Source organism: Salvia splendens, chromosome 6 (assembly GCF_004379255.2).
Source record: "Salvia splendens isolate huo1 chromosome 6, SspV2, whole genome shotgun sequence".
Lineage (NCBI taxonomy): Eukaryota > Viridiplantae > Streptophyta > Magnoliopsida > Lamiales > Lamiaceae > Salvia > Salvia splendens.
In genome coordinates this window covers 29,005,640-29,019,433 of record NC_056037.1, presented here as the reverse complement: position 1 = coordinate 29,019,433, position 13,794 = coordinate 29,005,640, and the positions used below count along the sequence as shown (strand labels likewise).

The following is a 13,794-nucleotide window of genomic DNA, read 5'->3' as shown; positions in this document are numbered from 1 at the left end:
CGAACTCCTTCCTTGGCTTACAACCGAACTCCTTCTCGGCTCGGCTTACAACCGAACTCTTTCTCGGCTCGGCTTACAACCGAACTCTTCCTGCTCGGCTCATTCCAGCTCAACGCCGAGCTTCCTTACCGAGCTTCCATACCGAGCTTCTTTACCGCTGAGCTTACCGACTTCTGCCTTCTTCTTCTTCTCGGCTAGTTCCAGGCTAGTTCCAGCTCGGTAAGCCGAGCTTACCGAACTCCTTTCTAGCCGAGCTTCTTCCAACTGAAATGAGCACTCCATTATTACAGCATCGAAGAACAAAAATAGAATTTTTCCTCATATTCTACGAAATACAATCACAAAAAGTACTTTTGAAACCCTAGGATTCTTTCACTGATTCGTATCTCGAAATCTCCAGATTCCACCTTCCCTTCCTCTCCGACGATACCACAAATTGCAATCCCTTTCACCTTTTATCTCCATCACCATCTCTCTTTCCGCCGTCGTTTGTTACCGCCTCAGTAAATCGGTCGTCGCTGGCCACCATCACTCACCTCTCACTCTGCTCAACACACAGAGGAGCTAAGGTCGTTGTCTAGTTCTCCTTTTTTTTCTCAATCACTGCATGTTTCAGATCACGGTTGAAATTTCGTGTTTCTCAATTGTTTTGGTTGTATTTATATTTATTTATGTGTGAGTGAGTGTGATTGTCTCTCGCGTTTGTGAAATACTTCATGTGAGCTAATCAAATCTTAAGAAAATGTGTTTCTGGAATAAAAAAACAAATAAAAACTCGCAAGCTTATGTTGACATGTTGCAGCAGTTTGGCATATAGATATCAGAGATTATACTTTCATATGCTTATATTTTTCTTCTCATTTGTTTGCGTAAATTTGGCTAACTGACATTTTTCTTCGGGTGGATTTATTCTTATATTTATATATTAATTGTTTCTCCTTATTCTTAATGGTATTTTAACCTGATAGCTTTTATTTGTCTTCTGATTTGTGTCATGTTTGTTAAGTTGCAGTTAGCTTTCTTGGCTAGAGATTTCCTGCTATTTAGAGCTTCCATCGCTCTTGCTTCCTTGAAAACAGAGGTGCCGAACACTTATCTGTAAGACTGTAAATTATAAAAACATATTCTATAACAGTCAAATGTATAGTTCACTTGAACAGTACCTTTCAATGCTACCTTTCAGGAATGGGAAGATTGCTCAACGTTGACAACAATTGATTCAACATAGGTATAGACTTTTTTTGGACGTTTCCTGGAAAATGGTGTTAGAAGATGCAAAGATTTGATCCAAAGGTACCATGTGAGTAGTATACTCTCTTCTTTGCAGTCATAATAATCTTTTGCCATATCTGGATGCAGGCACCATATTTGTGCTGAACCTTGTGTTCTAGAGTAGTATGCTCTCTCTCTTTCTCTCGCCTTTGCTGTTGAGGCTCTTAGCTTCTAGGATTTTGATTTTCTTGCTGTTTTTGGGCATTATAGGCTAGAGATCTTTTTGATTTTAGATATATTTAACATCAAATTGATATGGGCCACTAACAAAGGAAAGGCCAAAAAATGCAAAAACCTATTGCCAAAATTCTACCCTTTCATTGTCCTATACTCACTCTCTCTGAGTCCCCCTCTCCTTCTCCCACCAGCAGCTTATTTCATAAGTATTAAGTAGTTATGACTTAGAACTTATATTTGATGTGCTTTAATATATTTCCTATTCTTTTATTTATTTTTATTGTATTAGGTATGATTTTATGGGTGTTTATGATTTACACCTTGGTCTTATGCCTCGGGTTGCCTTGAGGCGTGCAAGGGGCTACTGGAAAACGCCCTGGGCTAAAAACGTATTTTAAAACTTTGGGGTATGCCAAACTTCCCGACTTAATAAACAATGGATTAGTCTTATTATCTGGATCTATATAGGCTAATTCTCAAAAGTAATTAAGTAAATGACCTCTAACTTATTTTATTTGCAATATTGATGTATATAGTTACGTGATTCTATTGTTTAGTAATTTCTCTTTTTGTGATCTTGTTTGAGGCGTGAAAGATAGTTATGTTTGATGATTTAACAATCTTTTTGGCTCTACCCTCACTTTAGTTTTCCCTCTGGTGTGATGCTGCTTAGGTTTTTCTAGAATATAGTCCCATTTGAAGAATTGCTTGCTTTTGTACATGGATGATGTCCAGTCCAATTTGTGTGCTTGTATCTAGTCTAATTTTTTCTCAAGCTTGATTTTTCTCTTATCTTCTATCATTTTTTGTGTTGATATGAGAGCATTTCTTCAACAGAGTTTGCTAACATGCCAGAAAATTCCGTGAATCCGGCTGCTTTTGGGGACAATACTAAATCAGGACCTGACTTCTTTGGGTTGTATAAGGGTGAGATTGATGCATTACTGTCTCAAGATGATAATCTTCTGCCCCATCTCCCTCCAGTTTCTCAATCATCTAGAGACGTTAAAAGGGTGGTTAGAGAAAAAGGCTCGATGAAGAAGAGTTGCCAAACTGAAGGAAAAAACACTAGTACTGGTTCTGCTCCCTTGTTTTCTAATGGAATAGGAGCTCTACTTTCGGATTTCAAAAGGGAAAGATTACAGTTGTTGATCAACCAGAGTGCTTCTACTCTCACGCAAGAGATAGATGAGGTAATAATTATAACAATGCACAATAAGTTACTTTATTTTAAATCTCTGTCCCAATTAAAGAAAAGATGTCCAAAAAAGTAAAAGTAAGAACAGGGCATTATACGTGGACTATCCCAAAATAACCAAATGTCACTATTTTCTTGGATTGGCAACGTGTTTAGTTCTTCATGATTTAACTATATGTTGTTCATGAACATTATGTGTTTGTGCATAGTTCGTAGTTTTCACCAAAAGATACAACTCACTAGATCCCAAAAATACTTATTCAACTCTCGTGTTAATGATAAGACCACTCCTGTTAAATTTGTTGTTTGACAGCAGTTTCCTTTCCATTTTCTACATGAAAATGGATGCTAAGAGGAAGTTTGTTATATCCTTTTGTAATCAGTCTTTGTAATCTTCTCTATTGCCCTGTTCCATTCCCTTGGCTGTTTCCAAATTGTGTTTTGCCTTTTCAAAATCAGATGGAGAATCCTGTCCTTTCTGTTTGTCGGATTCGTTCATGCTTAAGCCACAAAGAAAAACTTCTAAGCTTGGAAGCGGCGGCAACACATACGATTGATCAACCGCAGCACCCTGAAAAGAAGGCCAAAGTAATTCCTGCATGCGCGGTGAGCGTCTCCTTGGTTTCATGTTATATTCTATAAGCTATACCGTAATTGCTCTTTCCATGTATTTGAGCAAGTGTTATCAAAAGCGTGCCCGGGGCACGGGCCACTCGAGGCTCCATCGGAATCGCCCAAGGTAGATCTCCCGAGGTGGCTAGGTTGAGCCAAATAGAGGGGAAAGGGCGGGGCGAGCTGGTTCTTGTAATTGCCAACTTGTTCCTCTTAATATGCAGGCCGTGTAGGCTTTTCCTTTTCCTTTACATTTGTGTCTCTAATGGAACGGAGGGAGTATTTAATAAGTTAAGTGGGGTAAGAATAAAGTATGATAGATTGAAGTAAGAGAGAGAATGTGGTGGATCATATTCCTTTTGGAAATATTCCGTTAGAGATTAAAGTAAGAGAGAGAATGTGTTGGATCATATTCCTTTTGGAGATGTTCCATACTTCCATTAGAGTTGGATCATTTCCTTTTTTCAAAAAAATACAACACACGTAACAAAAATAAATACTCCATCCTTCCTACTCAAAATGTCCACATTCTTGAGTGGCACGAGATCTTAGGTGGAGTAAGTAGAGAGAAAAAGGTAATTGAATATATTTTAATGAAGAGAGAAGGACTTATTTCCAAATATAGAAAGGGGACATCTTGGGACGAAGGTAGTACCATATTTACTTTTGTGTGGAGAGTGGGTAAACATACGTTTTCAAAATTGAACATGGTATAATACTTTCTCAAATACCGTTTCATTAGAGTTGTTTATATATACAAGTGTTGTATATAACAACTATTTCTCTTTTCTCTTTACTACCTTGGAGATGCCCTAATGCTACTTAGGCTTTGTCTTATTATTATTTATAATTATTTTTTATTTTTGAAAGCATAAAAAAATAAAATAAAGCTGCAAGGCATATGATATAAACAAAATTCGAAATCAGTAGTTAGTGCACCCCGATTCATGGGGCGCACACCTTGTTCCTCCATGGCCCGAATTTTTAACTAGCTGCCTGGCTCTCCTAACAACATTAATCTCCACTCTTAAGAGCATTTCCAAGGGCCGAGGTAATAAAGAGGCAAAGAGAAATGACTACCATATTTACCCCTTCTTCATAGAAACTCACTCTCTAATGGGAATGGTATTTTAGTAGATATTATACCTTCTTCAGTTTTAAAGAATCTCATTCTCCAATAGGAATGGTATTTGAGAAGGTATAATACCTTCTTAGGTTTTAAAGAGGTATCTTTACCTCTTCTCCACACAAAAGGTAAATTTGGTACTCCCTCTGTCCCCCTCCGTCCCAAGGAAGAAGACCCCTTCCTTGGGTGGCACGGGAATTTATGCAACTTTATTTTGTGTGTGAAGTGGAGAGAGTAAAGTAAGAGATATGTAATAAAGTAGGGAAAAATGTGTTTCCATTTTTAGTAATGGGTCATCTTGGTTGGGACAAACCAAAAAGGAAAGTGGGTCATCTTCAATGGGACGGGACGGAGGGAGTATTTATTTATTTTTCCTTTTAAAATTATCTTCTTCTCTTGTTGTTCATTACTTTTTAATAAGGTATAGTTACCTTTTTGAGAAGGTAAATTAGAAATATAACTTCTCAATTTACCTTTCCCCCTTGGAGATGCTCTAAGGGGGTGTTTACTTTCTGACGTTGTGATAGTATGGATTGATAAAGATAATTAAGCTAATCCACTATTTACTTTAAAGGATTTTGATGAATTGATTGAATTTGAGTTTTTTAACTTCTTATCTTTCATATTCTCAATTTTATAAATGTATTCCATCACTCAGTTAATGCTCATTGAGTGGTAAGAGTGGTTAATGTCGAATAAAAGTAAAAAGTTACTCAAATCTTTTCTATTGCTTCAAATACTTGGTCCTAAACAAATTATCAATCTTTTGTACCATTCAGAATAAATACCTCCCAAAAATTGTAGATGCATGCTATATTTTCCGTCTAGAATCCCTCTTTCTTCATACCAAATATAATCGAGGAAAGGACACCGCAACAAAGAACTCCCTACCAAAGGGATGCACCGAAGATGTGGGCCCAAGGGGGTAACAAATGGATAGTGGACCTTATATTTAGTGTTTGCCACCAGGCGTGTGTCATCTGTGGGCTTTCGGTTTGAAAGGGAATGGATTGATACCGATCTTACATTCGTTTTCCAAATGAAGTGTGGAGTAGCATATAAGTGGGAGTCTTTCATTTACTTCAATCATGGTTTTGGGCTAGGTTAGGGCTCCCTAATTTATAAGGGACTACATGATGGTGTGAGCAAAGGTATGGCACTAAAAATGTAGGCCCATAGGGCAACAAATGGGGTTTGTGGCTTGTATTTGGGTTTGCCACCCAGCGTCTGCCATTCGGTTCAGAAGTGGGATGGATTTATACGAATCCCACATTGGTTATGCATGAAAGTTTAGAAATAGTAGCATATAAGGGAGAGTCAACTCTCTACCTACCTTTGACCATGGTGTTGGATTAAGTTAGAACTCTCTATCTTATGTGTTTATCAGTTGTCTTGATTGGTATCTCAAAACATACAGTTTGCCGAAAACCTCTCAATTTCGTCCATATGTAGAAAAACTGTTCTGGTCATACCTGTGTATTCCATTCATTTACACATTTAAATATCGAGATCTTGTTTCAAAATGTTCATATGTAGCTTCTTCTGGTTTTTCCTTGTGGCAAACAGGATTTGGAAAGTGAACAGATCCAGCTCGATGATGATTTGCGGTTTATTTTAGAGCATGATAGCTCTAAGGTTAAGGAGCTCATGGAGAGCTACACTACTGAAATCTCCACCACGGTACTTGAACATGAAGTTCCCACTTCTCCCTATTTACAGGCATCTGAATTAGCAGAACCATCAGTAAATTAACAGCACGTAATGTATTGCTTATGGTCATTTTATTAATGTCTGATAGCTGCAGCACATGGAGACGAAGCTCGAACAGATTCTGGACAGTGTAATGACCACCTGCAGGTATATCATTAAATCTTTAAATCTAATTTTTCAATTTGGTTATCATTATAGTTGCTAGTACTTCTATTTGAAGATAGACAAATTCATAATTTTCTCCATCAGGGTGATGACACTTGCTGAGAAGCAAGAGCTTCGTACACGGATTCAGAAGTTGCCAGCCATGAGTCTGGACCGTGTTGTGGAAATCATTGAACAGGACAATCCTTCACAGAAGTACTCGGGCAGCATATTGAATGTTGATCTCAGCGTATTGGTATTAGAAGCGAAATACTTACTATTTTCGATACTTGAACTGTACCATTTTCCCCTCGTCAGTGATTTCGTGGTCAAATAATGCAGGGCAATGTCACGCTGTGGAGACTATACTTTTACGTTGCGACTGTCGAAGCTGCAAGCCTACAAGTCCTCCAATGAGGCAGAAAGGCTGATGCCGAAAGTTTTTGAGGTTGAGCATTTTTGGTAATCCCTCGCATTTTTGTGGAGTTGGTGTTTCATACGTAGTTGTAAATTTTCGAGATATAGAATTTTGTCTGATAATGTACAGCTCATGTTGGGTCCTAGTGCTGAAAACATTGAAGCTCATTTGTTGTGTTTTATTTACATGGTATATAACTTAGAGCATCTCTAAGAGCATTTCATGATAAATCATACCCCAGGGGAAAAGTGCATGAGAAGGTATTATACTTTTTTTACCTCTCAATGGAGTTATAAAATCATATAGCTGCCATTAGGGATGTCAATCGGGCCAACCCGTTCGGGTTCGGGCCAACCCGTTCGGGTTGTCGGGCCATTCGGGTACGGGCTATTCGGGTTATGATTTTTTCGGGTTATAAAAGTTCGACCCTAACCCTTCGGGTTTCGGGCTAACCCACCGGGTAATTCGGGCCAATGCGTATTTTTAATTCTTTTAATATTTTCAAAAAATAATACGTATTTTAAATTTTCTTTATTTATATACATATTTTTAATTAATCATTCAACAATGAAATACATACTTTTAATTTTCTTTAATATTTTTAAAAAAGATTAAGTTATTTAAATTTAAATAACTTATTCATTACATAATTATTTACAAAATATCTATCAATAGTATGTTTATGTTTATGTATTTAAAACATAAACCAACACTTTGTTTCAAAATTCAAACATAAATCAATTCGTAGAAAATTAAACAAAATTTTCATAATGTGAGAGGTGCATCGTAGATGTAACAAAAATATTTTGAATTGTTAAAGAGTGAATTATCAAGATGCTAGCTAACTGGAGTAACTTTAAGTTTTCTTGAATTATGATTGGTCAAATTTAATTTATTCCTGCTGTAAATAAGTCAAATAATAATTTATCTTTGTTTTAAGAATCATCAAAGTACGCATAATTCAATGACGAAGCGGCGTCAAAACACTTTGCACTATTATATTGGAAATATACTAAAAGAAAGCTTTTATATACGAGTATTTATGAATCCATGAACTACATGGTGATTTTTTTCGTGATCTTATATAGTGGGTTGGCGTATTTGGATTTTGCATGGTTTTAGAGGGTTGTCTTGGATGATTTTGATTATATTTCTATATTTTGCTATGTTTACATGTTTGTTGAGAAATGATAGAAAATTGATTAGAAAATGTACATAAAATATGTGGATGTGCAGCAGCCTTGTTTGAGTCAATGTTTCTCACGATTTTGAAGTCTGATAAACCTCTAATACATATCATTCTCTTCATCTTCGAAAGAGCTTCGCGTGGATATATTGCACGCCTCAATCGGAGCTTTATAGAGAAAGTTATGACCGTTACAAAAACTGCTCGCTGTGCAGAAGCCTTCAACCCGACGGGCCGACCCGTAACCCGAACGGGTCAGCCCGCCTAACCCGACAACCCGAACGGGTCAGCTCGAATGGCCCGATTTTAAATTCGGGCTGCGAAATTACAACCCTAACCCTGTATTTTTATCGGGTTATTCGGGCCTGCCCGCGGGTTCGGGTTACATTGACATCCCTAGCTGCCATATTTGTTCTCTTTTCATAAAAAGTCATTCTCCAAGGGTAAAAAAGTATTTGAGAAGTATTATATTTTTATGTTTTGAAATGTATCTTAAATTATTTTTAGTATTTTAGAGAATAATTTACCATTTGTATATATCTTTTCTCTTTCGAGTTACATTTTGGGAGGATATATTTCCCATTTTGAGAAGATAAATACGATAATATACCATTTTTATATATCTTCCCCACTCTAAGAGCATCTCCAAATGTGTAAGGTATATTTTCTATTTACCTTCTTAAAAGGGGAAATATGTACTCTAAAAAGTAACACATTCCAAAGGGAAAAAGATATATAAAAAGGTAAAGTATTTTCTTAAAAAAAATAGTATAGGAAGCATTCTAAAACATAAATGTATAATATCTTCTCTCTAGGAGAATGATTTTTTATGAAAAAAAGATTAATATGGTAGTTATAAGATTTTATCGCTCATTGTTGGAGAGTTAAAGATACCTATTTAAAATAAAAAAGACATAATACCTTTTCAGATATCTTTCCCCTTAGAGAATGTCTAAGAAAGTACTGATATGGTAGTTATAAGATTTTATCTCTCTCATTCGAGATTGTCTAAGAAAGTACTGGTATATCATCTATTTACCTTTTCAAAAAGGAAAAATATATTCTTCTAGAAAGTAACAAAATCCAAAGAGAAAAGGTAAATTATTTTCTAAAATAAAATATACTAGTACAAGGTACATTTCAAAAAATAAAAGTATAATACTTTTACCCTTGAAAAATGATTTTCCTTGAAAAATGATTTTTAAAAAAAGAAGGTAAATGTATTAGTTATAAGATTTTACTTCTTTATTGATAGAGAGGTAAATATATCTCTTTAAAATGGGAAAATGTACAATATCTTTTTCCTTTAAGAATGATTTTCATGAAAAAATCTATTATGGTAGTTATAAAATCTCCCTTTGGAAGTACTAACTCATTAAATCCCTTGCCGCCCTACAAGTGTGACATCTTTTGTGAGACGGAGGAAGTACTAACTCATTAAATCCCAATTTATTAGTAAGTACTCACTCCGTCCCCAAATAATATGCACTTTGAATTTGACCCGAGTTTTAATACAAAATTGATAAAGAAAGAGAGAGATAGAGAGAAAAAGTAATTAAAGGTATTGTTAGTTTGGAATGGGTCTTACCTCATATGGGACGAACTAAAAAAAAATAGTACATATTCTTGTGGGACGGAGGGAATAGAAAATAAGATAAGGCAAAGTTTATGGCTTTTGAGTGCTTTGGCTGCACTCACTTGGTAGTAGCGTAAAAAAATTCATCACATCTATTAAAACAATCCGTATTGAGTAACTAGACAAGTATATGAAGAGAGTTGAAAACAAAAATTGGAGGTGAAGATGTAGAAAGGCAATGTTAGTAATACAAAAAATACACATAAATAAATAGTGGATTTGGATTAGAAGGTGCGTCTCGGTCTCTCCTCTGCAACATTAACTCTAATTGCACGCCCATCCAAATTCTGTCCATCAAGAGCAGCTATAGCATCATTCAGTTCCTCCTCGCTCGACATCGTCACAAACCCGAATCCACGGGACCTTCCCGTCTCCCTGTCGAATACCACTCTGGCATCAACGACCTTGCCATGCTCGCTGAAGAGCTGCACAAGGCGAGCATTATCCACCTGCCATGGCAAGTTACCAACATACATCCGGAAGGAAGGCTCGTCGTATCTTCTGACAACCCTTTCCGCCTGAGAACCTCTAGGAGCCGCCTTATTCACGGTCAATAGTCTCCCGTTTATATCCTGTACAAAATGTGACAACTATAGTCACAACCAAGCATATCTAATGACAATAACGAATAAATCCTCAAACCATGAACGAGGCAACGTTTTCATGGCATCCACTAACCATACATGGGAAACCTTGACGAATTTCTTGATAAATAAGTAAATACAATACCAAAATGGTTAATTTAGTTAGGCATACTAATCCGTAAGCAACATAGAAATTGATTCTGAAATCTCAAAGAAAAGTAAATGTCTTTTTCGTTCATAGAATTTCATCCCTAGATGAGTTATCTACCCTACCAAACATGCGTTAAACGAACATTTGGACTCCACGAAAACATTTGAATCTCGTCTGCAGTGAGTAGTATAGCAACTAGTAGAAGTTAGATGTGAATAAACTCACATAGCCATTGAACATCTCGACAGCTTTCTCGGCTTGTTCCACCGTGCTCATCGTCACAAATCCAAATCCCCGGCTTTGATCAGTTTGCCTATTGTAAATCACCTACACTAGCAACACCTGATTAGATGCTCACACCCCAAATCACAATTTTGATGGAATTAATGACCCACATGTATAATACTTCCTCCGTGTTCCATAGTAGTTGAGTCATTTTGCCATTTTAGTACGTTCCATAGTAATTGAGTCATTTCCATTTTTAGTAAAAAGTTAACATATTTCATCTCACTTAATCTCTCTATCTTTTTCATTTCATACTTTATTTTTCATTTATTTAACTCACTTAACACAATTTTTTCTTAAATCACGTGCTGAAAATAAACGCATCCATTGCCGGGAGTACCACATTAGAGTTGTACTACTATTCAAATTATAAAAGGGTAGAATTCTTTCCTTTTCAATTTTTTCCCATACAAGGAGTAATGTTTTTCCATGAAATTTGGATAAGTTTTATGAAACATAGATGAAATTAGGCTAAAAAACGAATTGAATGATTGAATGAAAAAAAGGAAGCAGTAAAAAAGTAGATACCTCAGAAATCTCGACGACTCCAGCTTGATAAAAAAGCTGGGCCAATTTCTCACTGTCAATGTCGTAAGGAAGATTTCCGACGAAGAGCTTGGCCTCCTCCTCATTTTCCGATTCGACGGCGGTAGCAGCAGCTAGGCCTTCATCCCAATCGGAGGTCCCAGCGACTAATGGCACGATTCTGATACGCGAATTCCTGGATTTCAGCTGAGGGAAATGGATTTGCCACCGAGGTTTTGAAATGGAAGCTCTGGGAATAGTTGCTGCGCAACAGCATTCCAGCAATCTCAGGTGGAAAGCAGTTGCGCAACTCATTTGCTTAGAGAGAGAGAGATGTTGAAGATAAGAATTTCAAACCATCGCACAAATTGGTTGGCGTTTGATAACAAACCTCACAACCAGATATTCTTCTTTGTTTTTTCTTTCTATTTTAGAGCATCTCCAGTGGGCGGATGTCTCACTCGGACATCCCGAAAACACCTCCCGCCACGTCACTAGAACTTCCCATCCCACTGCCACGTCACTAGGACATCCCCTTCACAATCCGCCCTTCCCATCGCCATTCCCACTAGGACTTCCCGTAATAAAAAAATCACAAATTCACAAATAAAACAATTTACGTTTACGGAAATAAAATTTCAACACGAATACGAACGGGAAAAATTAACAACTTCATTTAAAAAAAACATACATGATTTGAAAAAAAAATTACATAGCAATAAAACAAAAAAAAGTACTAACATCAACGTCAACCCTTCCGCGTCCAAACCTCTTCGATAATATCGTTCTGAAGTCGAACATGGGCATCTGTTTGCCGCATGTCGGCAAATGCAAGCATCCGCTCGACCTCTCCATGAGGTACCCCCATATTCACATTCGCAGTGGCCATGTCGTGACTTGGACCTGCACCCGTATCATCTTCATTGGTCCACTGAGTCAGTTCCGCACCTTCATTTTCGACAATCATGTTGTGCATTATGATACATGCGTACATGACATCGCCGATGTTGGGAATATACCACTGCCGTGCAGGACCCTTGACTACCGCCCATCGACTCTGGAGCACACCAAATGCCCGCTCCACATCCTTGCGCGCTGCTTCCTGACGGCTCGCAAAGTATGACTTCTTTTGTCCGAGCGGATGCTTGATTGTCTTCACAAAGACGGGCCAGTTTGGGTATATCCCATCCGCCAAATAGTATCCCATATTGTGCTGGTTGCCGTTGGCGACGAAACTGATGGCGGGACCAACGCCCGCGCACTGAGCATTGAACAGGGGCGACGACTGGAGAACGTTGATGTCGTTGTTCGACCCGGCGACTCCAAAATAAGCATGCCATATCCACAGCCGGTAGTCAGCTACAGCTTCTAGGATCATCGTGGGATGCTTGGCTTTGAAGCCAGTAGTGTACATCCCCTTCCAGGCGGCGGGACAATTCTTCCACTCCCAATGCATACAATTTATGCTGCCCAACATCCCAGGGAACCCGTGCACCGACCCATGCATATCTATCAGGCTCTGGCAGTCTTCGGGGCTCGGACTCCGAAGATACCGCTCACCGAATATCGCTCTCACGCCCGCACAAATATTCTGCAGACACTCGACGGCTGTCGACTCGCCAATGTGGAGGTACTCGTCGAACTTGTCGGCTGCGCCTCCGTACGCCAGTTGTCTGATTGCGACAGTGCACTTCTGCAAGGGCGTGAGTCCGGGTTTGCCAGCTGCATCCTCCCTGATCCTAAATTACAGGTATCTTCTCTCTAAAGCACTCACGATGTGCAGAAACAACGGACGATGCATCCGAAAGCGTCGCCGGAATAAGGCTTCCCCAAAACACGGTTGCGGAGCGAAGTAGTCTGCATACAACCGAATATGTGCAGCAATGTGGTCACGGGGTACTGTAGTTCGAAAATGGATCGGCCGAGGTACCGCAGCCTGCTGCTGCCGCTGCGCCCTCTGCTGTAGCAGCCTATCCATCGCACCTTTCACAGCGACCTCCAATTCATTCTCGCTATCACTGTTACTAGACATTCTAGATATACTTGAAATTAGAGATGTAGAGAGAGAAACTTGTTAACACAAGTGGTGCGAATGAAATAAAATTCAACGAGCCGTATATATAGAGTTTAAAAAAAATTAAAAAAAAATTAAAAATCGGACGTCCGACCCACGCCACAATGGCGGAAGCCCGCCCGTCGCGTCGACGTCCGAGGACACCCAACGTCCTCACGGGACGTCCGTATCCGACCTCCCCTGTCACAATGGCGGACGTCCCGGTCGCCCGTCGCGCACGTCCAACCGGACGTCCGCCATTGGAGATGCTCTTAGTAAAGATTCTATAATTCACTAAAATATTATTAAGAAGTACTCCTATAGTATAAAAATGAAACTTATAGTATTTATCAAAAAATTTCTACCTATTTTTCTTATACTACAAAAGAGTTAAATAATTTCTCAATATTTGTACTAAGTTAAAATAAATTTCCAAATCACAGACGAATATATTGAAAAATAAAACATTAAGAAATGTAAAGAATAATGGGGTGGAAAAGTTAATGAAATATGAAGTCAATTTTTTTTATATTGATTTTATAAATAGAATGTGAGTGAAGTGATTTAATGGAATGTAAGACTTATTTACGATTTATGATAAAAATAAAATGTGTCTCTTATTATGGGACGGGCCGAAATGACAAAGTGTGACTTTTATTGTGAGACAGTGGGAGTAATTCTGATTAGATGCATTCACAAACAAATCTCTATTATTTT

At 38.1% G+C, this 13,794-nt stretch overlaps 2 protein-coding genes across 12 annotated transcripts; one reads left to right on the top strand and one right to left on the bottom strand.

The window, feature by feature from the left end:
* Positions 1 to 323: 323 nt before the first annotated feature.
* On the top strand, positions 324 to 6,887 carry LOC121806769. 10 transcript variants are annotated; one of them, XM_042206908.1, is made up of 9 exons: positions 324 to 569; positions 1,013 to 1,081; positions 1,184 to 1,228; positions 2,287 to 2,642; positions 3,107 to 3,253; positions 5,952 to 6,065; positions 6,184 to 6,242; positions 6,345 to 6,495; positions 6,582 to 6,887. In XM_042206908.1, exons 4-9 carry the CDS (start codon positions 2,298 to 2,300, stop codon positions 6,654 to 6,656), a joined length of 891 nt encoding a protein of 296 aa, XP_042062842.1. In that variant the 5' UTR covers positions 324 to 569; positions 1,013 to 1,081; positions 1,184 to 1,228; positions 2,287 to 2,297; the 3' UTR covers positions 6,657 to 6,887. The 10 variants fall into 10 exon arrangements, with proteins under 10 accessions (XP_042062842.1, XP_042062840.1, XP_042062841.1 ...); XM_042206906.1 differs by having other exon boundaries at positions 1,184 to 1,293; XM_042206907.1 differs by having other exon boundaries at positions 1,013 to 1,098.
* A 2,658-nt stretch (positions 6,888 to 9,545) lies between these two features.
* LOC121808243 (28 kDa ribonucleoprotein, chloroplastic-like) lies at positions 9,546 to 11,435 on the bottom strand. 2 transcript variants are annotated; one of them, XM_042208635.1, is made up of 3 exons: positions 11,028 to 11,430; positions 10,440 to 10,541; positions 9,546 to 10,051 (listed from the first exon to the last, which is right to left on the bottom strand). In XM_042208635.1, exons 1-3 carry the CDS (start codon positions 11,337 to 11,339, stop codon positions 9,704 to 9,706), a joined length of 762 nt encoding a protein of 253 aa, XP_042064569.1. In that variant the 5' UTR covers positions 11,340 to 11,430; the 3' UTR covers positions 9,546 to 9,703. The 2 variants fall into 2 exon arrangements, with proteins under 2 accessions (XP_042064569.1, XP_042064570.1); XM_042208636.1 differs by lacking the exon at positions 10,440 to 10,541 and having other exon boundaries at positions 11,028 to 11,435.
* Between the last annotated feature and the right edge of the window lie 2,359 nt (positions 11,436 to 13,794).

Bases quoted from the DNA above. Each gene is read 5' to 3' on its own strand.
- LOC121806769 (XM_042206908.1), top strand. From the start codon at position 2,298: ATGCCAGAAAATTCCGTGAATCCGGCTGCTTTTGGGGACAATACTAAA. The intron at 6,066-6,183 runs GTACTTGAACAT...AATGTCTGATAG, and splicing joins CTACTGAAATCTCCACCACG to CTGCAGCACATGGAGACGAA. The intron at 6,496-6,581 runs GTATTAGAAGCG...CAAATAATGCAG, and splicing joins ATGTTGATCTCAGCGTATTG to GGCAATGTCACGCTGTGGAG.
- LOC121808243 (XM_042208635.1), bottom strand. From the start codon at position 11,339: ATGAGTTGCGCAACTGCTTTCCACCTGAGATTGCTGGAATGCTGTTGC. The intron at 10,542-11,027 runs GTATCTACTTTT...TTGCTAGTGTAG, and splicing joins GAGTCGTCGAGATTTCTGAG to GTGATTTACAATAGGCAAAC. The intron at 10,052-10,439 runs GTGAGTTTATTC...CATTTTGTACAG, and splicing joins TCGAGATGTTCAATGGCTAT to GATATAAACGGGAGACTATT.